General features: G+C 62.8%; 1 protein-coding gene across 2 annotated transcripts in view; it reads right to left on the bottom strand.

Annotated features, from left to right (window-relative positions):
- The window catches only part of SHANK2 (SH3 and multiple ankyrin repeat domains 2), a 173,063-nt gene that overhangs the window by 52,300 nt on the left and 97,685 nt on the right, over positions 1-23,078 (bottom strand). For both annotated transcript variants that reach the window (XM_070427138.1, XM_070427139.1), the window contains 2 exons: positions 21,353-21,435; positions 19,849-19,973 (listed from right to left, as the gene is read on the bottom strand). In XM_070427138.1, coding sequence (XP_070283239.1) covers positions 19,849-19,973; positions 21,353-21,435 — 208 coding nt within the window. The remainder of the gene's footprint in view (positions 1-19,848; positions 19,974-21,352; positions 21,436-23,078) is intronic.

The raw sequence follows: 23,078 nt of genomic DNA on the forward strand, positions 1-23,078 counted from the left end.
CTGGGAGGGGGGATCCCTGGGACTCATGCCGAGAATGGCAGGCCTTTCCTGACATAAAACTCTCCGATTTAAAAAGCCGAGGCTCCTCTGAGGATGAGCACTGCTTCCAAACGGAACCTCTGGGCCCCGGACGAGGAGGTCGAACCTGTCGCCACAGCGATTCGGAGGCAAACGCAGGGTTTCCGGGACTTTACAACCCAAACCGGCTTCTCCCAGCGCCCAGGCTGCAGCATTGGACGGAGGCAGAGCCCGGAGCAGGCGCGCCCCCCATCCCCCCACCACAACCTGCAGGGAGGGCTCGCCTGCAGACGCCCCCAGGACAGTCTGGGTCTTTAGGACCCACCTCCTCAGGTCACACAAGTTGGGGGCCCCTCCTGCATAGTCGGAAAGGACACAGGCTCCGGGGAGCCCACGCCCCATCATTACCCCTCCCCCCGTGGCAGGGGGAAGTGTAGACGACCCCTGGACCCCAAGTTCTAACCTCAGAACCCCAGTCTGACTCTCTCACCCCAACATTTTCTTTTTTATTATTTATGAAGGGAGAGAGAGAGAGGAAGAGGGAGAGAAACATCAATGGTAAGAATCATTGATCGGCTGCCTCCTGCACGCCCCACACTGGGGGTCGAGCCTGCAACCCGGGCCTGTGCCCTTGACTGGGAAGCAAGCTGTGACCTCCTGGTTCATAGGTCGATGCTCAACCCCTGAGCCACGCCGGCGGGGCTCACCCCAACATTTGATGTGGAAACAGCCCCCGAGTTCGCTGACCCTGTGAGCGTCCTGGGGCGGCCCCAACGAGGGCCCACACGCTGGGTGGCCCCCAACCCAGGAGTCTGCTCTCTCCAGCTCTAGAGCCCAGAGCCCAAAGCGAGGCGGCCAGAGGCCGGAGGGAGCCCCTGCCCCAGGCCTCCAGCCTCCCGGCTGCCGGCAGCGCCCAGCGTCCAGGGGGCGCTGCCGGGTGGCCCGCGGGTCCTGGCCTGACTGTGGCCGCAGCCTGGCCGCGTGCCGGCGTGAGGGGCAGAGGACAGAGGCTGGCGGGATGCTCACCACGGCCTGCAGGGGGCGTAGGAGGGCGCCTGAGGCATTGTCCTTGCCAGGAGTTTAGCCAACGTCCAGTTGGAACAGTCCCCATTTGTGACACGAGGTGCCAGCTAAGGGGGTCCCCCAGAGCCTCAGGTGGGACGACCTTGGGGTGTGCTCTGACCCTCGGGCACAGACGCCAGGAAGGACACGGATAGAATCGGCCAGGGCAGAGCAACGGGGTGGATGCCAGGGCCCCACACAGAGCATCCCGCGGCCGTGGCATCAGGACGTGTCCCCGCCCCACCCCCGTCACACACCTGTGTGTGTCGATACCCACGGGCACCCCACCAGGGCCGCTCCCCAGCCTCTGGCGCCGGAGCTCCCACTGGGGCTGACCACACGCCGCCACGGCCGCCCGGGTGTCCAGCCCTCTGCAGGGCCCCTGGCCCGTCTCCTCCTCAGGGTCCACACCGCACTGTTAGACCGTCCGGTGGCCGAAGCCCCAGGCCAACGAAGACGCTGCTCTCGGGCGGGCGTTCAGGAAGCAGAGGCGAGGCCGGACTCTAGCTCAGGTCAGCTCTTCCCTGCACAGACCCGCCCTGCTTTACAGATGGGGAAACTGAGGCCGCAGTCAGGGTCCCTTCGCCCCAGGCCCCTCAGCTGCCCGTGCCCACACCTTCCCGCTCTGCTGGAAGTCGCCCCAGCCCAGCTGCGCGCCAGCAAAACCAGGAAGTGGAAGGAAAGGCCTTGGCATAAAAACGGGAAAGTAGGACATGCTCGCGTAGAAAACGCACGCAGTGAGGAAGGAGTGATGGAGGAAGAGATGTTCCTGCTTGTCCCCCCGCCCCCAAGGTGACCGCCGGGACAGTGTGGAGCCTGGGGTCTCAGTGGACCCCTGCCCGCTCACAGAGCCCGGGGCTTCCGGCTCCGGGGCTCCCTCCCTCAGCTCTGCCTGGATCTCCGCCCCGGCAGGCAGCCGCGTCCCGGCCTCCCATCCCCGTGAGTTGGGTACCCCGCACCCACGGTTGCTAGGAGATGGTTGCTGAGAGTCACAACTCAGCTGGCAACGGAAAACACCCCCAGCAGCACCGTGTGCCAGGCCCCGGTCCACTCGCTGCCTCGCGCTTTGCACACGTTCCGAGCGCCTTCCTGCCTGTGGCCGCGGAGGTCGCGGGTGCGTGCTCTGAGGTCAGGAAACCACGCCGGCCCCGTGGCGGCGTTCGGGGTGGCAGGAGCCTGTGACCAAGAGGCAGGAGATGGTGGGGACTCCACTTCCTGCCACAGGCAAGCCTGGTGCTCTCGGCCGATTTAGGACCTTGTCCGTCTATCAAACCCCACAACCCACAGGGGGCTGGCTTCGTGCCCCTGAGCCCAACGCCTGATTCACGGAGGAGCAGGAGGGGCCGACGGCTCCTGCCATGGGGCAGGCAGGGGTCTCGGCTGCTGAGACAGAGAAACCAGACACCCAGCCGTGCCGTGACCCCCAACAGGCCACAGTGGGCAGCAGGAAGAGGCCTGAGCCCGGGAGGGCAAGGAGCGAGCGTCCCGGCCCTCGCTCTTCAGCGCCCCCAGGTTTTGTTTCTGGGGACCCCAGGAGGCCCTTCTATGGGCCTTGGCACAGCCAGGGGTCAGGCACGTGCCTGGAGGCGAGGGAGGTGGCAGGGGCTGGCAGGCACTCAGCCCTCCATCGGACCAGGAATTCCAGCACTTTGGGTTCTGCTCCACTTTTGGGCTGGTTCCCGGGACCCCCGTTTCCCTCCTCCAGCCCACGCAGGGTCCTCCCTCCCTCCTGAGGCTGGTGTGGCGACGGCGGGGGGTGGAGGTGGCCTGTGACCCCCTGGCAGAGCTCAGCGAGCCCACACGGCAGTTCCCACGGTTCACTTCAACCCGGGTGACGGCCAGCGCGTGGGGCTGCACCCGCCCGAGTCCCTCAGTGAGGACGACGCGGGCAGCCCCGCACCCCGCAGGCCGTGGGAGCACGACCCTCGCCACGGTACCACCTCCGGCCACTGCGCCCGACCCAGCCTGTCCCGACGGCCACAGGCCCTTTAAAATACCAACATCTCACCCAGCCGGCGTGGCTCAGTGGTTGAGTGTTGACCTAGGAACCAGGAGGTCATGGATCGATTCCTGGTCAGGGCACCTGCCCGGGTTGCGGGCTCCATCCCCAGTGTGGGGCGTGCAGGAGGCAGCCGGTCAATGGTGGTGGGGGATGGGCTGGGGGTGTGGGGCGGGGAGGGGGATGCTTCCCGGGTGAGCACACAGGGCTGTGCGCACACAGACCCGGGCAGGGCGGGCGGGCCCTCTGAGCTCCCGGCCTCTCCCGCATCCTCACAGGCCCTGACCCCAGAGTCTCGGGGGCTGAAACCTTGAGTGTAACTCTGATCGCCCCGGGGCCCCTCACAAGCACACACGACTCAGAAGAGGGACGGGTTTCTCAGAGTCACATGGGAAAGGTGACTAATTAGCCCTGGCTGGGTGGCTCGGTGGGTAGAGCGCCGGCCTGCGGGCCAAAAGGTCCCGGGTGGGATTCCAGTCAAGGGCATGTGACCGCAGTCGCAGGCTCCTCCCCGGCCGGGCCCTGGGCGGGGCGCGTGCAGGAGGCGACCCATCCATGTGATTCTCTCACACGGATGTTTCTCTCTGTCTCTCCCTCGCGTGTCCACTCTCTAAAAGTCCACGGGAACAGAACCCGGGTGAGGATGAACGACGCGGGAAAGCTGACTGATCAGATTCCCCCTGAGCTGCAAAAAGGAATGATGACTTTGAAGACGGAGGCTCCCTCTGCTCCGAGAAACACTCTAATGCGATGTGTCTGCACCTGCGCGGAGCGGACGGTGCGGATCCCGGCTCCACGCTGCGCCGGCCCGGCCGGGCCTGGAGGGTCCACTCGGGGGGGGGGGGGGGGCGGCGGGCTGGCAAGTGCCCGAGGCCGACGCAGAGGCCCTTCCTTCACGTGACGAAAACCCACACGTGGGTTATTTCAGAGAACCTCCGCCACGACAGAACACTGCCCACGCCTTGTCCACGGCGCTGCCTGGAGACACTGGTCTCTGGGGGCGTGGCCCCGGGCTCGACACCCGCCATCGACCCGGCCACGCGCGCACTCAGCAGACTCGGTGACTGTGGCGGTGACTCTACACGAGGAAAAGGGCTCAGGAGAACATGACCAAGTTTCTTATTTTTTGAAACAAGTGATGTTGATTTGGAAGATGATGGGGAGGGGCAGGTGCCCCCAGAAAGGGGACGGAGGGAAAAGCCATTGGTCAGCCAGACGGGCCGGATGCTGGGCCTCAGAGACTGACCGTTCCCGGGCCCTTTAGTCCCAGGGAGGCCCTCGCTCAGCACCGGGTGAGGAGGGGCAGGAGGGCGGGAGGGTCGCCGGCAGGGCAGGGCTGCAATGGACTGAGACACACTGCATCTATAAAATCCCATGAGCCCATCGAGAGAGAGAGGAAGGGAGGGAGAGCGAGAGAGAGAGAGCGAGAGAGAGAGAGCTCATGCAATAGAGAACCACACCCCACAGGCTGGGGATCCAGCGGCCGCTCCTCGCACAGCATCTGGATCAGAGCGGGAAAGAGCTGCGTGCTTACTCGGCCTCGTGCACACGGTGCCTCGGCTCCAGCGGAAAGTTTCATTTAACGGGACGCCGCTCATGCCCGCAGACTCCCAGCTAAAAGCCGTGGGGCTCACGTCAGGGTTAGGGAGTCACCCTTTGCGGCCACGGATGAGGTCCCCGTCGATGACCTCATCGATGCCGGCAGAGCCCACCCCTGAGAGACCCTGGCGAACAGCTGGTGGGGGCTCCGTCACGGAGGATCGGCCGTCACCCCAGGAGGGAACCGGGTCCCTGTGCCTCCTGGGGAGACGAGGCATGAAGCTCACGGTACCCCCTGGGTTACTGAACCCCGAGTAACGAGGCTGCCAGGCTCGCCCCCATTCACAAGAGATGGAAGGACAGACCAAGGTCCCACTCGGAGGCAGGGTCCCACCTGGGGCGGGGCAGCCACGGCCGCCCACCCAGGCAGGAGAGGGAGACGGGTTAGGGTGAGAGGCGCGTGTGGGGTCCCGTCAAGGCCGCTTCTGTGCAGGGACCTGGCTGAGACGGTCGGGACCAGATGCTGGTGGGTGCAGGCCCCCCAGGGCCACGCTGAATGCCAGGCCACGAGGCCACGGGCCTCCCAGGAAGACGTCCCTCTTCCCCGACACTCAGACTGAGGGGTAAAGGGGACGATTCGTCCGAGAAACAAGAAGAAACCAAAGGGACAGATGGGCCCTGGCCGGTGTTGCTCAGTGGTTAGTGCGTCGGCCCGCGCACCCAAGGGTCGGGGGTTTGATCCGGTCAAGGGCACATACCTGGGTTGCAGGTTCAATTCCTGGCCCCAGTTGGGGCACATGGGGGAGACAAGTGATCAACGTGTCTCTTCCACATCGATGTTTCTCTCTACCCCCCTCCCCCTTCCACTCTCTCTAAGAATCAACTGAAAATGTCCTCGGGTGAGAATTAAAAAAAAAAAACCCACACAGACGGACGGCAGTGACTTACTGGATCCAACACCCAAAGCTCAGGCCCCAACAGGAAGAACAGGAGACGGGACCACGTCAAAATGAAAGACTCCTGTGCATCGAAGGACACAGTCCGCGGGAGAGAGGGGAACAGCTTGGGGGACACGCCTGCAGGTTTACATCAGATAAGGACTGGTCCCCAGGACATGTGCAGCACTCCTGCAAGTCAGCAACGCAGCCCAGAGTTCAATAAAAACAGGCGAGGGCTCGGTTGGACGTTCCTGCAGAGGTTCTGTACAGACACCCAACAGCCCTTGTCACGATGCGAATCGGCACCAGAACGAGCATCATCTCAACCTACCAGGACGGTTCGTGTCAGAAAAGCAGGAAGCGGCGAGGGCCGGCGGGGATGCGGGGACGTGGGACCCCCGGCACCGCTGGGGGCGATGTGAAACGGAGCAGCGGCTACAAGAAACGGCATGGCGGTTCCTCCACAGGTTAACCACAGGGACATGGCCTGACCCAGCAATTCTACTTCGGGGAACAGACCCAACATGACTGAAACCAGGGGCTCGAACAGATCTCTGCACACCCATGTTCCCGCGGCGTTACTCACAGGGGCTAACACGTGGGAGCAGCCCGAGGGCCCGTGGACAGAGGACGGACACACAGCACGTGGCCCATCCGCACGCGGACCTCACCCGCCTTAAGAGGAGGGGACCCTGCCACCTGCCCCCGGGGGAAGGGGACGGACATGAGGACGCTGTGGTGAGCGAATAAGCCAGACCCAGAGGGACGGACCCTGTGGGACACACTCAGAGGAGGTCCCCAGAGTCAGACCCACAGACAGGAAGCAGGTGGTGGGGGCAGGGGCTGGGGGAGGGGCGGGGAGCGAGTGGTTAACGGGGACAGAACTTCCGTCTGGGAGGGTGGAAAGTTCTGGAGAAGGTGGTGGTCACGGCTGCACCTCAGGGCGAATGTGCTTCCTGCCTGAGCCGAGCCCTTGAGACGGGAAGGTGGTGCATAGCATCACCTTTAAGAACAATGAACGATGTGACCACGTGTACAGAGGGGGAGGGCGACGGGCAGGCGAGGCTGCCTTCCTCGAAGGCCACTCCACCTGGGTCTGCAGAGATGCTGACTCCCGCCCCTGCTCTGCTCACAACCCAGGGGCTCCGTGGCCTGGGCTCCCCGCAGCCTCAACATGGCTCCAGGCAGGGCCTCTGCGCCCGCTCTGCGTGGCCTGCTATTTCCGGAGGCGCCCCTCGTCTCGGAGGTTTCGGACCAGACCGCCCCGCCCTGACCCTCAGTCGGTCACATCCCGGCTGCTCTGCGTCCGGGCCTTCCAGCGTGGGTGCGTGCAACCTCACGTGTGAGTGATGCACACTAGTCTCCTGGCGCTGCCACACATCGCCACGCGCGGGGAGGCTCGGGATGCCAGGGGTGTCCTCTCTCCGTTCCGGAGCCAATGCCAGAATCGAGGTGTCGCGGGGCCGTGCTCCCTCCGCAGGCTCCGGGGAGGGTCCTTCCTGCCTCATCCAGCTCCTCAGGCTCCAGGCAACTGGGAGTCACCTGGCCACAGCCCCCAGCAGCCGCCCCCCACCCCCCCCCCCCCGTATCCTGCCCCAAGAATGCCGGCAGCCCTGTAACTCCAGCCCCCAGGAGAGCTTGAGGGAGCTGAGGGACAACGAGAAGGTGGTCAGGGAAGGCTCTGGAAGAGGTGAGCAGAGACCTGACGGGAGGGAGCCACGCTGAGCACAGGGGAGAGTGCGGGTGGAAGGAAGGCGGGGCAGAGGGCTGGGGCCGAGGCCCACCGGGTCAGCAGGAGGCCAGAGCCTTAGGCCCCACAGGCAACGCGGGGCTGGGCCACCCTGAAGGGCGGAGACTTCTCCCTGAAGGGCAGCAATGGGAAGTGCCCCAGAAGCTGTGAACGGGCCACAGACGGGGAAGCAGGAGAGGACTCCCCCAGCCGGGACCAGACGCGGCGGTGACTTCTCGCCACCGTGAGCGTGAGCACAGGCGCGAGTGTGCGGCTCAGCGCGTGGGGCTGGGACTCAGGTGCTTCGTGTCCCTGAGCCTGCCCTTTTTTTTAAAATCCTCACCCGAGGATATTTTTCCATTGATTTTTAGGGAGAGTGGAAGAGAGAGAGGGAGAGACAGAGAGAAACATCGATGTGAGAAAAAAACATTGATTGGTTGCCTCCTGCAGGCACCCTGACCAGGGCCTGGGCTGGGGGAGGAGCCTGCGACTTCGGTTACATGCCCTTGACCAGAATCGAACCTGGGACCCTTTGGTCCACAGGCCGACGCTCTATCCACTGAGCCAGACCGGCCAGGGCTGAGCCTGCTCTTTTGACCTCTCTGTGCCTCAGGCTCCTCACCTGAGAAACGTGGACAACGCAGGCCCCACCTCACTGGGCTCTGAGGCGGCGGAAACGAGTTACTGCACAGAGTGTTGGCAGCACGTGGTTCCGCTGTGGCGAGGACCAGGCTGCAAACAGCAGGGACAGCGCGGGGGAGGACAGCCATGTCCTCAACTTGGGAGAAGCGCAGAAGCTCGGCGTTTACCAGGGGTCTGGCCACTGGGCACTGCCCTGGCCTGGCACTGCCCTGCTCAGGCTCGGGGGCCCTCAAGGGGGAGGCGGCCACGGATGGCGGCTATCTTCTGGTGAGCTCATGGGCAGATCATGACGCCCCCACTTCCTTCTCTCACCACAACCCCATCTGTCCGGGCCTGTGCGGCGCTGGGGATGCTCCGGGGAACAGAGCCAAGCCGGCCCCGCTCACATCCGACCTCACCATGGGGATGCCGAGGGGGAGAGGTTCCCGGGCAGTGAGACCTGCCTCGGGTGAGAGGGGCGGCTGGCCTGGTCGGTCGGGAAGGCTCTCCATCCACCCCCACGAGTTAACAACAACAGCAACAATAATAGTAATGGTTCCTTTTGCCCGACGCCTTAGCTCATGCCTGGCTTTCTCCACATGCCTTGCACAGGTAATCTCGCATAACCCTCACGAAACTCTGAGGAACAGGAGCTCTTCTTAGTCCCACGTTGCTGGTAAGGGAACGGAGGCACAGAGGGGTTGTGCAACTCGCCCAAGGCCACACAGCGAGCAGGGAGAGGAGCTGGCTTTGGGCCCAGGAGGGCTGCCTCCTGGGACTGTGCTCTCAGCTCTAACCTGCTTCCCAAGGGCAGTGGCCCAGCCTGGTCTCTGCCTCCACCTCCCTCCTCTAGCGAGGTCCCAGCCTGGTGACGGGCAGGTCACGGGAGCCCCTGCTAAACTCCCGAGGCCGCTTGCCTCGGGTGACACAGGGAGGCCCTGTCACTCAGCTCGGCATTTGAGCCCCTCCCACCCCACCCCCCCCCCGGACCCGGAGGCCCCAGGCTGCTCATCCTTCCTGGGCCTCCTGGTGTTTCCCACGTGTTCCTGCCTCTGAGCCTTTATCTGGGCTGTGCCCTGCGTGTGTGGGCCCTCCCATCAGTCACAGAGGGCCCGTCACACGCTTGGCCTGGCTGGCCCCTTATCGCCTGGAGTTTCCGGAAAGGCAGGGAGAGTGACAGGCACTGTGAGTGGTTGTCTGTAGAGGGATCTGCAGAAGGGCCACCGAGTGGAGGAGGAAAGCGGGGGTGGGGGTGGGGGAGAGAGAGAGAACACAGTGTGGGCAAGTCCCGGGGGTGGGAGGAGGTATGGCACACTCAAGGGGCCAAGGAGGCAGGGCCAGGGTGAAGGCCCCCCTGTCTCCTCCCAGGCCAGGCATATATGCTGCCTCCCCCACCTGTCCAGTCCAAATACCCATCCCTCCCTCTGTGCCCCAGCCCTGAGTCCCAACCGAGGTGGGAGGGCCCTGTGTTCAGCTGAGACCCCCGGCCCCACCCACAGAGGGCTGAGCACCAAGGAGGCGTGCAGAGAGTCTGCTAAGTAAAACGGAAGGTTCTGGGCAAAAGGATGTGAAATTTTCCGGGTGGCTGTTCGGTCTCATGGCACCCAAGCAAGGAGAGCATTCCCCGAACTGCCGCCCCGGCACAAGGCCGTCCACACCCCCTCCCTGCCCCTTCCTACGTCAACCCTACTTACTGCTGGCACACACACGCCCTCATTCCCAGGACTGACAAGCTCCATCAATTAAGAGATCTTACGGGGCATTTAGCACAAGGCCTTCCTTCAGTTCATTTGCCAACCTAACCGCTTGTATCATGAAACTCCCCACAAAAGGGCACTGCAGACGGAGACAAATCAATGCTAATGAGAGCCTGCTGAGTGCACTGGGAGCTGGGCGAGTGGGAGGGCGGGTGGGAGGGAGGAGGGACAGGGGCAAGGACCCAGGAGGGCTCCTTCCAGGGGAACCGAGAGGCATCCCAGAGATCTCTGAACCAGAAGCTTCCAACGTGGGGGTTTCAGCTCACCACGCTTCCTGCAGACCCCACCCTGTGTATACCGGGCTGGTCTACAGCACTCTTTCGGTTGAAAAAGACGATGATGAGATTATATCTCGATGAGTCAGCCAGCCCTGAGCCTCGGGGCCAGCCTAGATCCAGATCTCCCTGTGGGGTCCTGGCAAGCTACCCAATCTCCGTTTCATCACCTGGAAAACGGGCATGAAACGCCTCTTACCTAGGACTGCCCGTCACTGAACACATGTTCTGGGACCCCTGTTACGCACCAGGCACTGAAAACCCAGGAGGGACCAGGTCAGCAAGTGGGAGGGAGACAAACGGCAAGTCCACCACCAGCCCCACGAGCAAGCCGCATGGGGAAGGAAGCCCCGGTGTGAGCGTCAGAGAGAGGGTGCCGGGCGAGGTCTCTCTGGGAAGGTGATATGAGCCGAGACCTCAGTGGTGAAGCGAAGGTGGGCTTAGCGCCCAGGACCCTCGACACAGCCCAGAGCTCTCCGCCAATCAGACACGCACATTCCGAGTCATAAGCGGCTGTGCCCAGGGAGGCCAAAGGCCCAGGGAGGACTCAGGATGGAAGGTGAGGGCGACGAGAGAGGGAAAATGCCGAGGCCTCACGTTAGGCCCCTCCGGGGGAGGCTCCACCGCCAGCTCCCAGGTTCAGCACCCGGAGAGGCCCAAACACAGAACCGGGCTCAGAACCACGGAGAGCTCCAAACACAGAACCCGGCTCAGCACCGCAGAGTTCAACTACAGAGCTGCGTTCAGCACCACGGACAGCCCCCAAGCACCAGGCCAGATTCAACACCGCAGAGACCCCCGGCGCAGAGCCGGATTCAGCACCACGGACAGGGGCGGCCTCTGGGCAGAGCCAGCGCCGCCCACAATCTCAGCACCGCGGAGAGCGCCGCACGCAGCCAGATGCACAGACAAAACCCCAACTATCACAGGATCTCACTTATTTGTGGAATCTAATGAGCAAAATGAAACTGACCAGCCAAATAAGACCCGCAGCAGGGAGGCGCGGAACAGTCTGACACGCCTCGAAGTGGGGTTGGGTGGGACGAGAAGAGATAAACCGAAGAACTTATATACTTTTATATGCATAAGCCCACGTTCACAGGCAATGGGTGGTGAAGACCTGGGGGGTGGGTAGGGACTGGGAGGAGGTGGGGCCGGAGGGGGGAAGTGGGAGATATCTGTAATACTGTCAACAATAAAAAATACATAAAAAGGGACTCCCAGAGAGGTCAGCACCCTGGAGAGGTCCCGCCCCTCACAGCCTTCCTCATTCTGCTCCCTGCGGCTGACCAACCATAGGGGGTGCAGCTACTGAAACTGACATTCCAGGCCCGCCCTGGATCAGCCCAGTCACCCCAACTCCAGCATCTGCCCGTCCCCCAAATTCACCTGGAACCTTCCTGACCCTCTAAGCCGGGGAGGGGGGGATGTTTAAGGCCCTCAAAATCATTTGGTCTGGCCCTGCCAAGGCATTAGGGCAGCGGTTCTCAACCTGTGGGTCGCGACCCCTTTGGGGGTCCAACGACCCTTTCACAGGGGCCGCCTAAGACCATCGGAAAACACATATACAATTACATATTGTTTTTGTGATGAATCACTATGCTTTAATGATGTTCAATTTGTAACAATGAAATTGGGGGTCACCACAACATGAGGAACTGTATGAAAGGCTCGCGGCATGAGGAAGGTTGAGAACCACTGCATTAGGGTGAGTGAACTGAATGTCTGACTAAATAGAGCAGCTACATTTTCGGCGGATAACTTCGTATGGCCTGAGAGTGACGTTATAAAGATCCAAACGGCCTTTGGCAGAAGAAGGCTCCCCGCCCCTGTGCGAAGCGCTGCCTGGAGCCCCCCCCCGCCAGTCCTGCCTGGAGAAACCAGACTCGCTCTCCTCATCAAGGCGAGTGTCAGCACCCTCTCTCTCACGTGGCCCTTCTTCTGCTTTGTCTCGGGGCTCTGCTCTTTGCTCCCCTTCCACACTGCGAGTTCCCCCAAGACACCGTGTCTGATCCCGGCTTGTTAATCCCCACCACACACACCAGCCCAAATGTGTGCCTCAGACAGGAGTGAACGAAGTCGCAAAAGCGACGTGTACAATCGCCACCAATTGTCGAAGAATTCCCTCTGCCAGGAATTTATTTACAGTCTAAGAAACTGAGGCCAAGAGATGACGGATTTTCCTCCCAAGTTCACACAGCTAAGAAGTGACAGAGCCTGGATGCGAACCCAGATCCCACAGCACAGCCTGTGCCCTTGACCGAGGCGCCCTCCCATCTCCATCCCATCCAGTGCCCTGCCATCTGCCAGCCCCACGGAGCAGCCGTGAGCACAGCAGCCACGGTTCCCTGAAGTGATTCGGAATCTTTTTTTTTTTTTTTCTGGCCTGAAATGGAAATCACTGATGCCTCAAATTAGAACCCCAACACGAATGAGCCAAGACTTCAGATCTGCAGCAGCTAAGCCGCCCGCACCCACCTTCTCAGCAGGATTCTGGGCTGCTCCTCAGCCCGGACCACCTGTTCCCAGTCAGTGTGGAGGACACGGAGAACCATTCCCCGGGCGCGGGAGGGGCTGCGGCCGCGTGCGGCAAGGGGTCCTCCTCCCGGCTCCCAGGGGCTCCCCGCAGAGCGGTGGCCTCGTTAGAGCCGTGCGAGCACAGGTGTGATCTGAAGGCAGCCACAGACGCAGCTGAGCCCTTCTGTGCCGACCTTCATTTGCCACTAAAGCAGCGGTTCTCAACCTGTGGGTCGAGACCCCTTTGGTGGTCGAACGACCCTTTCGCAGGGGTCGCCTAAGACCATCCTGCATATCAGATATTTACATTATGATTCATAACAGTAGCAACATGACAGTTATGAAGTAGCAACAAAAATAATTTTATGGTTGGGTCACAACGTGAGGAACTGTATTTAAAGGGCCAGAAGGTTGAGAACCACGGCACTAAAGGAATGTTTTTCAACCATCCCCAAGAATTAGGCCAGAGGCTCTGACCTCAGCAAGGGCTGGGCAGGGGGACAGAGAGGCAGGTCAAGATGGCCACAGCCTCTCCTCCCGCATGGACGTGGGTGCAGGCCGCCCAGGAGCAGGGGAGCCCTAGTGGGAAGCTGGCCAGGAGCCCAGAACCATGGGGCTTTGGAACAGAATCAGTCCACACGTGGACGGACCCCATCGGGCCCTGTGGCCTTTGACGTGAAATCAGCAAAACTTGACGACCGAAGTGTCAGCGTGACTCAAGGTCGAGGATGAGCCAGTCGCCCTAACTTCCGGCGCGTTGGGTCTTTAACTTCATTATTGAATGAAATGCCTATTTAAAATGATGCCAATAAAATAGGAAGAATTTCTAAGGGGAGGGTTCCATGTGGGCCACCAGCAAGACAGGTGGCAAAGTCCGCCACGGCACCCTGAGGGGCAGGAGAGAGAAACGTGAGCTGTGCGTGTGGCCAAACGGCTGGTCCGAAAGCAGGCTGGCCCCGTGGGAACCTGGAGGGCTTGGCCTCGGCCCTGGGATTTGTCGCTAGAGGGCAAACGGGAATCGTGAGTAGAAATTCCAAGATTACCTAAAAGCCAGACGCGTGCCAAAACGTAATTGAGCGAGGCAGAGAGTGCCCAGGGAGCAGAGGCGCAAGCCAGATCCGCAGGCGCGCCTGCCAGGAGGCGTGGGGCGGCCGGTGCCCGCATCAGAGGTACCCCCTCCCGCAGGGGCAGCCAGAGGCAAGCACACTGTGGGTGGGAAGTGCCCAAGGGCAGGAGCTTGCACCTGCAGGAGCCCCTGTAACTGTCCGTGCCCGGAACGCTGCTATGACGGATGACGACATTGCTGTTGTTTGTTCGACTCGTGGTCATTGGCTCCCTCTTCGGAGTCAGGTATCATTCATGATGATGAAGAACAAGATGATGATCAAAGACAAATACTGATAGGACGCCAACTCTATGTCCAGCACCGCTGGCCGCTCGGTGCTTGGTCTTCTCTGAAGACCAAGGCTAGCCTGGCCGGCAGGACTCGATGGTTGAGCATCAACCTATGAACCAGGAAGTCATGGTTCGATTCCCGGTCAGGGCACACGCCCGGATGATGTTTCTCTCTCTCCTTCCACCTTCCCTTCTTCTCTGAAATCAATAAAAATACATTAAAAACAAAAAGACCAAGGCTAACAGCTGGGCCCAGAGCTTGCGGGTCACAGGATTCATCTTGGTGACTTATTCTCACAACCGCCCAGTTTGCTGACGGGGACCTGAGGCCCAGGAGGCACGTGCGGGTTCATAACAGCACAGGGGGTGCAGGAACGACCGGAGCCCCTCTCCTCGTGCGGATTTCACGCTGATGCCGGGGGAGGCAGACCGCCCCCCCTCCCCCGGTTGTAACAGCTGTTCATAGAGTTAGTGTTAGGGTTAGGGCTGGGACTAGGATTAGGGCCAGGGTTAGGGCTAAGGCCAGGGTTAGGGATAGGTTTAGGGTTAGGATTACAGCTAGAGCTAGGGTAAGGGTTAGGTTTAGGTCTGGGACTAGGTCTATAGTTAGGGTTATGGTTTAGGTTTAGGGCTAGTGCTGGCTGAATGTCAGGTTCCAGGGAAATGTGCTCTAGTGTTCAGCCGTTTCTCAAGCCCTTTTTCAGCTGCCGTCTAAGAAACATTTAATAAGTTGCCTAAAAAAACCAACAAACAAAAAAACCTTAACTAATAAAAAATTAAAAAAATAAAAAAAATTAAAAAGGGGAAAAAAATAAGTTGCCTGAACAGTGTCTGTGGGAAACAGCGGGGCATCCCTCTTCGTCGCCTCCCTCAGTGCCTATCGGGACGTCACACAGGTCCCGGCCGTCTCTGGGGCTCGGATAGAACAGGAGGTAAAGTTATTAGCCAACTGGCGTGTCACTGGGAGGACGAAGGATGGTGGCGCCCGCGTTCACCGCCAGGGAAACCCACTCAGGGAAATTACACAGCGACGGCCTTGGCGGCCTCAGGGCTCAGAGAGCAATCGCACCGGAGCAGCCGGCACCGCAGCCGAGGGCGAGCGATGGCCCCGCACAGAGCGCACGCCGGGAGCTCCGCGCACAAACAGCCACGCCCTGGCCACGAGGCTCGGCACCTCGCACCGCGGGAGGCAGCTTCCTCCAAGGACTAATTTCCTATCAAATTCATACCTGCCAAGAAATTAACACTGTCCCCGAGAGAACCGAGAAGCAGCAAAGTCGGAACGAAAGGCAGTGATGGCGCCGGAGCCCGTCCCCGCGGGGCTAGCACTTCCTTCACGCTTTCCCGCGCCTGTCGGAGGGGCGCTGGGACACTGAGTGTGTGTGCAGGTCACTGTGACCCCGCCCTTCTCCCCTCGAATGAAGTCCCCGTTCCCGTGGGTGCTGAGAACTCCTCACGGGCATGTTTCTTTCTTGTAAATCCTCACCCAGGATGTTTCCCATTGATTTATTTTTTTTAGAGAGAGTGGAAGAGAGGGGGAGGGAGAGGGGAAGAGGGAGAGGAAGAGAGAGAGAGACCGCTTAGTTGCCTCCCACACGCACCCTGACCGGGTCCAGGAATCGAACCCGCAGCCCTTCAGTGTGCAGGCCGACACTGTAATCACTGAGCACACTGGCCAGGGCTTGCATGCACAATTTAAAAATATATGAATATATATATATTTTTATTGATTTCAAAGAGGAAGGGAGAGGGAGAGAAACATCAATGATGAGCAAGAATCATGGACCGGCTGCCTCCTGCACGCCCCACACTGGGGATTGAGCCCGAAACTCGGGCCTGCGCCCTGACCGGGAATCAAACCGTGACCTCCTGGTTCATAGGTGGATGCTCAGCCCCTGAGCCACACCTGCCCGGCACATGCACAACGTTTAACGCTTTCGTGTGGGTCCACAAGCAGGTGCACGATGCCCGCTAACCCTCCCCTGCTGCCGGCCCCGCCCCCTGGTGTGGGCGACACGAGCTCCCCGTGTTTCGGATCATTTCCCAGGAAGGGCTCTGGGATGCACCGCTCCTGGGTCAGGGTCACGGTGCGTGTCACACGCGGTCACGCTGACGTCTGCCATGTGTATGGCAGTTTACGCTTCCACACAGCGACGCGTGAGCGCTGTCACCAGCGGCGGGGCCGGCATAAAAAGCATCTGCTAATTCGAAAATTAACCCGGCGCCTTAGCGTCTGTTTTCGTTCTCACGCTTTGCCCGTTTCCGCACCCAGCACGGGAAAGCCTCACGCGCGTCGGAGCCGTGGAGCCGAGCACGACCGCCTGGTGGGCCCGGCCTCCACCCGCCTGCTGTGTGACCGCGGCCTTCGCCTGGCCGGCCTCAGCTTCCTCTCCACACAGTGGGGACGAGGACGGGTGCTGGCAGTGCCGGCCCTCCCGCCTGGGGCCGGTCAGGGAGGACACGGGTCGTGTTTGTCCCATGAGGGTATCGCCTGTGTGGTGGTTTCTGTTGAGTTGTATCAGGGAGCAGCTTGTGAAATGACAATCAACTCTTCACTTTGAGAGGAATGCAAGGAACACAGCTTCCTTCCCACCGGGCAGCTCACGGAAGGAAGACCGGAGGCTAAGGCGGCACCTGCTTCCACCCTCAGTTGGAGGGCCACCTATGGGGCTCCGGAGCCAACAGGACCGGGCCAGCCCGCGGCCAGCCCGCCTGCCCAGCGGAGTGCCTGGCCGTGCCCAAGGGGTGCTACAAACACCGCTACCCATGCTCCGGCTCATGGCGGCCCCCTGCAGGTGTGGGCTGGCCTGCGGTGGCTCTGATGCCAGCCAGGTGTCGCTGACGGGTCGATGGACCATTGGTTCGGTGAGTCCCCAGGAGACGTCAAGACGACCTCTCGACCTCCCCGTCTCCCTAATTACTCCATGCAAAGCTGTCACCCCGAGCCACACGCCCTCCCCTGACTCACCAGTGACCTTCCCCCAGCTGGGGGGTCAGGAGACTTAACAAGAGAATCTCAAAGGAAGAGAGGCCGGGGGCAACCTCTGCCCCTCACGGCCGGAGCTGGCTCTGCTGCAACCAGAGGGGAGGCCCCCGCAGGCCTCGCTGGTGCAACCCCACCCCCGCCTCCCGCCCCCATCTCACCTGCGGGAGACACCGGCCCGGCCATTCCCCCTGGACTGTCACTGTCCGGGGCCAGCTCTCTCCCGCATGTCCCCCCAGGGCGCGGGGCTCCCATCGCCCCTAACGCTCTCGGGACACTCCCGTGTCATCAGCCCTCCAGGGACTCGGGCACATGGAGCTGGAACACTGAACAGTCATGATCTGTGGGGCTGCCACATTCCCGGGACCCTCCCTGGGCACCCACGTCCTGTCCACCTTCCAGAAGACAATCACGCTCCTCAGAATTCCCGAGGGGAAGGTGGCAAAAGCTTCGCTCACAGCTTTGCTCCTTGGCGGTGGGTGAGGGTCGGTTGACAAGGAAACGATGCCAAGGACGAAAGAACACACGCCTCCCAGATGCCCAGGCAGGAGGCGCAGCCAGAGGGTCAGCACCGAGGAGCGCTCGCACGGGGGCTGCGGGGCAAGGCCACGGCCACACAGGACCGGACCGGCCTCCTGACCCAGCCGAGAGGGAAGAGGCCTCCTGTGGGTGCTGAGGGCTCAGAAGAGGCAACAGGCACCGCCAAGGGGCCCCTCGTCCCCACGTCCAATCCAGCAGCGTTTTAAGGAGAAAGGACACATCGGACACACTTTGAGTTCCTTTCCAAGAGCAGACAGAAAGGGGGCTCATGGGGCGACGTGGTGGGACGAGGACAATGGCCTGCACCTGGGACCCCGCACCTGGGACCCCGCACCTGGGACCCCCACACCTGGGACCCCACACCTGGACCCTGCACCTGGACCCTGCACCTGGGACCCTGCACCTGGACCCCGCACCTGGAACCCTCACACCTGGGACCCCACACCTGGGACCCACAGCTGGGACCCCCACAGCTAGGACCCCGCACGTGAAACCCCGCACTCCAGCAAAAGCTCAGGAGCCCCTCAACTCCAGGGGTGGCTTCTTGCGAAAGCGAAGACTCAGCTGAGACACGTGAGTCCATTGAAAACAACGCATACAAGGTCGAAGCTTTTCACTAAAACCACAAGATGCCGTCTGCTGGGAAAGGCAGCTCTGAGGCCAGGAGTGATTCTAATATTCCAGTGGGGGAAGCTGGCAGCTGGGAAAACAGCCCCACGGAGAGTCTCTGCTTTTCAATTCCAGCCCCTGAAGGAAATTCTGAGCCGACCAGGTGGCCTTGGACATGAAGGGCCGGGAGCTGGGCTCCAGCGGGGCAGGGCCCTGGCTGTGGCGGGCCCACCCTCATGCCCTGTGACATCAGAACGCCAGCAGAGGCCTCATGCACCCGAGGGCCGGGCACTCCTGAACCCTGGACTTCAGAGGGTCCCACAGCATAAAACCTCTTCCAGTGGCAGGTCGATGAGCAGAGCAGAGTGAAAAGCTGTCAGAGGAGGAGTTTGGTGAAGTGTAAACTCTTCTTTTTTATCTCGCCTGGGGGTCTGTTTCCATGGACTTCAGAGAGGGAGGAAGGGAGGGGGAGCGGGAACATCGCCGGTTGCCTCACATACCCGCGGGACCTGGGATGGAACCTGCGACCCGTTGGTGCAGGGGACGATGCTCCAACCAACCAAGCCACACCGCCCGGGGCTACAGGAACTCCTATGCCCCCCGTTTCCACGGGGCTTCCACCCGACCGGGTGGCGTGCCTTCTCTGCCCAACCCAGGCGCACCACGGCCCGGCCGCCAACCCCAGGCAGCTCTGCTCCCCCGGGAAAGGGGTGGCCCGGCATCGCTGAGGCCGTCCTGCGTTTCTCCGTGGACTAGTTTATTAAGGAAACAATCCGAGGAGCCTATGCCAAGGGCCGTACGTACATCGGCGGCCCTCACCAGCTATTCAAATCAGCAAACCATACGAGGCCGACAGACCCTGGAGCAAGGGGACTTCTCCACCTGGGAAGCGCAGGCGGGACCCAGAGCAACGGCTTCAGTGACCGTCGCCGCGGCCTGGGCCGCCTCCTCCTCAGAACGGACAAGTGTCCCGCCGGCCCGATGGCAGGACCCCCACGTGGCCGGCTGGACACCACACCCGTCCCCTCCACCAACACGGATGAGACAGGGTTCAGGGTCAGCGTGAGAAATGCTTTTCCAAGACACGAGAACTCCGACGAGGGCCACGGGCGCTGCCCCAACGGCCTGAAGTACTTTTCCCAAGGACAACACACGCCCGTTTTCTTCACGGCTCCACAGAGTAACACAGCCGCTTGCACAACAAGACGGAAAGTAACACCTCGAGCAGCACAAGGGCCCGGAGCTCGGATGTGCGGGCGACCGGGGCGCCCGGCGGAGGCTGCAGGAACGGGCGCCTGGGTCTTTAAGAGCACGCCCCCTCCTACTGCCAGGCAAGGCGGATCCCAACGCATCGGAGCTGGCTTCCTTTCAGTGCCATCGGCCTCAGACGCCCTCGTGCCCACGCCCCTCGGTGTCTGAAGGCCCCCTCCATCGACAGGCCAGTTCCTGCAACTGACACATCAGCCACAGGCCTCACGCCAGCCAGAGCCACGGCCCTGCCCGTCACACCTGCCCTCGTGGTGTCCAATGTGACGGTCCCAGCGAACTGGCCTGGAGCTCCACACGTGGCGCCGACATGAGGGCGGGCACGCTTCTCCCGGCCACGCCAAGACCAGTGGCCAAGTTCCACACGCACTTCCACCCGCCAGAGAATCACAGCCACGGCCTCAAAGACAACCCAGACACACACACACGTCTACAGGACACGGAATCCACGGCGGGTGGCGACAACTGAGCACGCGTCCACGCCAGCCTCCGCGAGCACCGCCCACGGGCCCAATGGCCACGCGGTCCAGACCACGGACCCCAAGCATCAGAGAGTCGGCGCTCTCCCCGGCAGAAAGATACGAACACCCGCGCCCCTACCTCGATCAGGAAGTCCCCCGTCCTCAGTCCGGCCTGCCAGGCCACCCCGCCTTCGTCCACGGACTCCAGGTACTGCAGGGCCGGGAACGCCGGCGTCGGCGTGAACTCCTCAATGGGCGTATCCGCTGGGAAGGCAAGGACGGAGAGCTCATTACAACCGGGCAGACGTGTCCCAGGCGGCAGCCTCACCCCCACAGGGCCCTGCGAGGGAGACCGTGTCCCCTGCTGGAAGGAGTCGGTCCAGGCCACCAACCCCTTGGGAAGGGCTTGACCCTCACAGTCCCAGGCTAGCAGCAACTGGAGCCATGAGGGCGCGTGCACTCTGGGGCCCCCGACACACCCCGGGGCCTCTCTGCTAAGCGCGGACTGGCGAGCCCCACCGTGCACGTCTGTATGTGTGCGCCTGTCATTTTCTTTAAAAGCATCGGTGACTAAACACTTTCGGTTCTAAAAATGGAAAAGCTCCCCCATAACCACACGGAGCTACAGAAGCAGCACAGCGAGCCACCTGCCGGGGCTGCGTCTGCGGAGACCGCGGCCGGGGACTCGCCCTGGAGCTCCCTCGGAACCGGCGCTGACCCGGGGGCGGGGGGTGCGAAACCCGCTCCAGCCTGTCTCCCCCCTCCCGGCACCTGGCTTTAGGGCCCCACGCAGCTGCCCAGGGAAGTCCCAGGGCAAGCGATGGCCTCTTCTGGGTTGTCCTGAGCGGCCAGGGGTGCGGGTGGGACGATGGAGATGGCCCTTGTGGGGGAGGGGAGGGGCGACCACACAGACCGTGGTGGACACCCACATGGGGCCGGTCGTCCTTTCTCTCTCAGGACAGACGCCTGAGCCCCGGCAGGTGGGGCCGCGGGAAGGAGGGGCGGGGAGGAACCTCCACATGCTCGCCCGCGCGGCCAGCTGTCTCCTCCGCGGGGAGGCGATGCCATTTTGTTTTCTCTCAGAAGGGAAGCCCCCACGTCAAGGGCTGGCGGTGGGGGCTCCACGTGGAACGCACCCCCGGAATCCCCCGCCCCAGGCCCCAGGACGAGCACGCCGCCGGCTTGGGCCACGGCCGAGGGACCATGCTGCCCCGTTTCCTCAGCAAAGTCACCTGAGGGGCAGGCGCCGCGCACCTGGGGCCGGAGCTCACTCCCCCGGGCGGCCTCCGGTCCCGGACCTGAGCTCCGGTCCTTGTGGGTCCCTGAGGCCGAGCCCCGCCACCCCACACGGACCAAACCGGGGTTTTAAAAAGGGTGTGGGAGGGAGCGGGAGAGCTGGTGCAGGGACGCGGTGCAGGAGGAAAACCGCTGCTCAGCAGCCCGCGCCTCCCAGGGAGGCGGCAGGTGAAGCCACGGTTGTCTAGCAACCAAGTGCCCAGCAAGAGGCTGCATCGGAGCTGGGGCAGGTCTTTCACGCGGGCGTGTGCACACACACACACACACACACACACACACGCGGGCACACACGGGCACACACGCGCGCACACATGTGCATGCGGCCGGGCCGGGAGCCCCGCACCTACCTTTTGCCCCGCGCAGGACGAAGCCGAAGCCCTCATTGTCCTTCTTCTGCAGGACCACCGCCTTCTCCTCGATGGTGCAGTCGCTGTGGAGAGAATTCCGGGGACAGCGACCGTTACCAGGGCCCGTCCTCACCGTGGCTGCTGCTCCGCCGGGAACGCTCATCATCGCAGCCCGTGAACCCCGGGCAGGGCGGCGCGGAGGGAGCTAGGCGGCGCGGGGCGCGGGGGGCGCGCGGCGGGGGCGCAGGCGGCCGGGCCGGGCGGGCGGGGAGGGGGGGCCAGGCGCAGGCGGCGCGGGAGCCCGCATGGTGGGGAGGCGCCGGGCCCGGCGGGCGGGCGAGCGGCGGCTCCGGGCCCGGGAAGCGGGGAGGAAAGTGGCCGCAGGAAGGAGCGCGCCGCCGCGCCGGGCGCCCGGGCCCAGGCGGCGTCCCCCCCTCGGGCAAAGGGAGCAGCGGAGCCGAAATGAGGCAGCAGTTTCTCCGGTTCTTGAAGGGGCTGGAGGAAAAGCAAACGCTATTTGCTCCCTGCGTGCGCCGGAGACGCAGCGCCCCTCCCTCTCCGTCCGCGGCAGGCAGCGTGGTGCCCCCACAGCCGCCGCGTCACCGTCACCATCGCCGGCGGGCGGGGGGCGGGCCGGGAGGCGGTCACTCCGGTCGCACGCGGGCGCTGACGACAGGGCTCCGGGGGGGGAGGCTGAGTTTGGGGGCGGGGAGAAGGGGGCTCCCCCTTTGATGGTCTGAAGCCACAGCGCCTGCCTCCTGCCACCGCATTTGTTTCAAAGGAAAGAAACCCAGAGGCGCAACTTTCATTCCGAGGCCAAAGGCTCAGCACGGCAGGAAGGGGTGGGCTGGCGGCAGGACGGCCTCCCCGGCCTTGGGGGCTGCTGCCCCCCCCCGCCCCTAAGTCAGGGGCAGGGCCGCTGTAGAGGGGCCCGAGGTTTCTCCAGGGCCCTGGGGGGCAGGCGTAGGAGGACTGGGTGCGAGGAGAAAGGACCTCCAGGAGCCCCTCCAGAAAGGCTGCGGGGCTGGGGGGGCAGGAAAGAAACCAGGAGGCTCATCTGGAAGCAGGTGGCTGGGGGTGCAGCCAGCAACACGCTGAGGGGCTCTCGCCCCAGCCACTCACTGCAGGTCAGCTTTGCCCGCCCTCCATCTGCCGCCTGGGGAGGCACATGCCTCCCTGGGAGCAGCCCAAACCGGCTGGCAGCCCCTCCTCCCCCCCAGGAGAAGGGCAGGTCCCCCCAGGAGAAGGGCAGGCCCTTGGACCAGGCATGGCAGCAGCGAGAACTCCCCATGGCACAGGCGAGGGGGCAGCTGCGGAAGCACAAGAGACCTGACCTCCGAGCCCCGGACCCACATCCGAGGACTGTGCAGGGGCCCTGCCCTGGGGGGCCAGCAGAGGGGACGCACCCCTGACCCCTGGCAGGCCATGCGATCCAGGGTGACCATCCAGGGTGGACTGAACACCCCAGAGCTGGGTCGTGCCTGGGAGCCCCTGGCTCGGCCCCCACAGCCGCCAGACGGGGTCTCAGACACTCAGGAGCCCAGAGCCACGGGCGCCTGTGGGCAGGTCACTGGCTGCCCGGCGGGTGGCGTTTAGGGAGTGACGGGCTCTCTCAGCCTCAGTTTCCCCTCACGTTACCAGCAGTGAGCACAAACCACAGGCCTCCCGGGGTTCTATGAGGTCGGATGGGTCGATACCCATGATGGTGCAGTGGGACGGAGCCCCA

The sequence above is a fragment of the Myotis yumanensis genome, unplaced genomic scaffold (assembly GCF_028538775.1).
Source record: "Myotis yumanensis isolate MYYU_CA2020_CCGP unplaced genomic scaffold, mMyoYum1.0.hap1 SCAF_10, whole genome shotgun sequence".
Lineage (NCBI taxonomy): Eukaryota > Metazoa > Chordata > Mammalia > Chiroptera > Vespertilionidae > Myotis > Myotis yumanensis.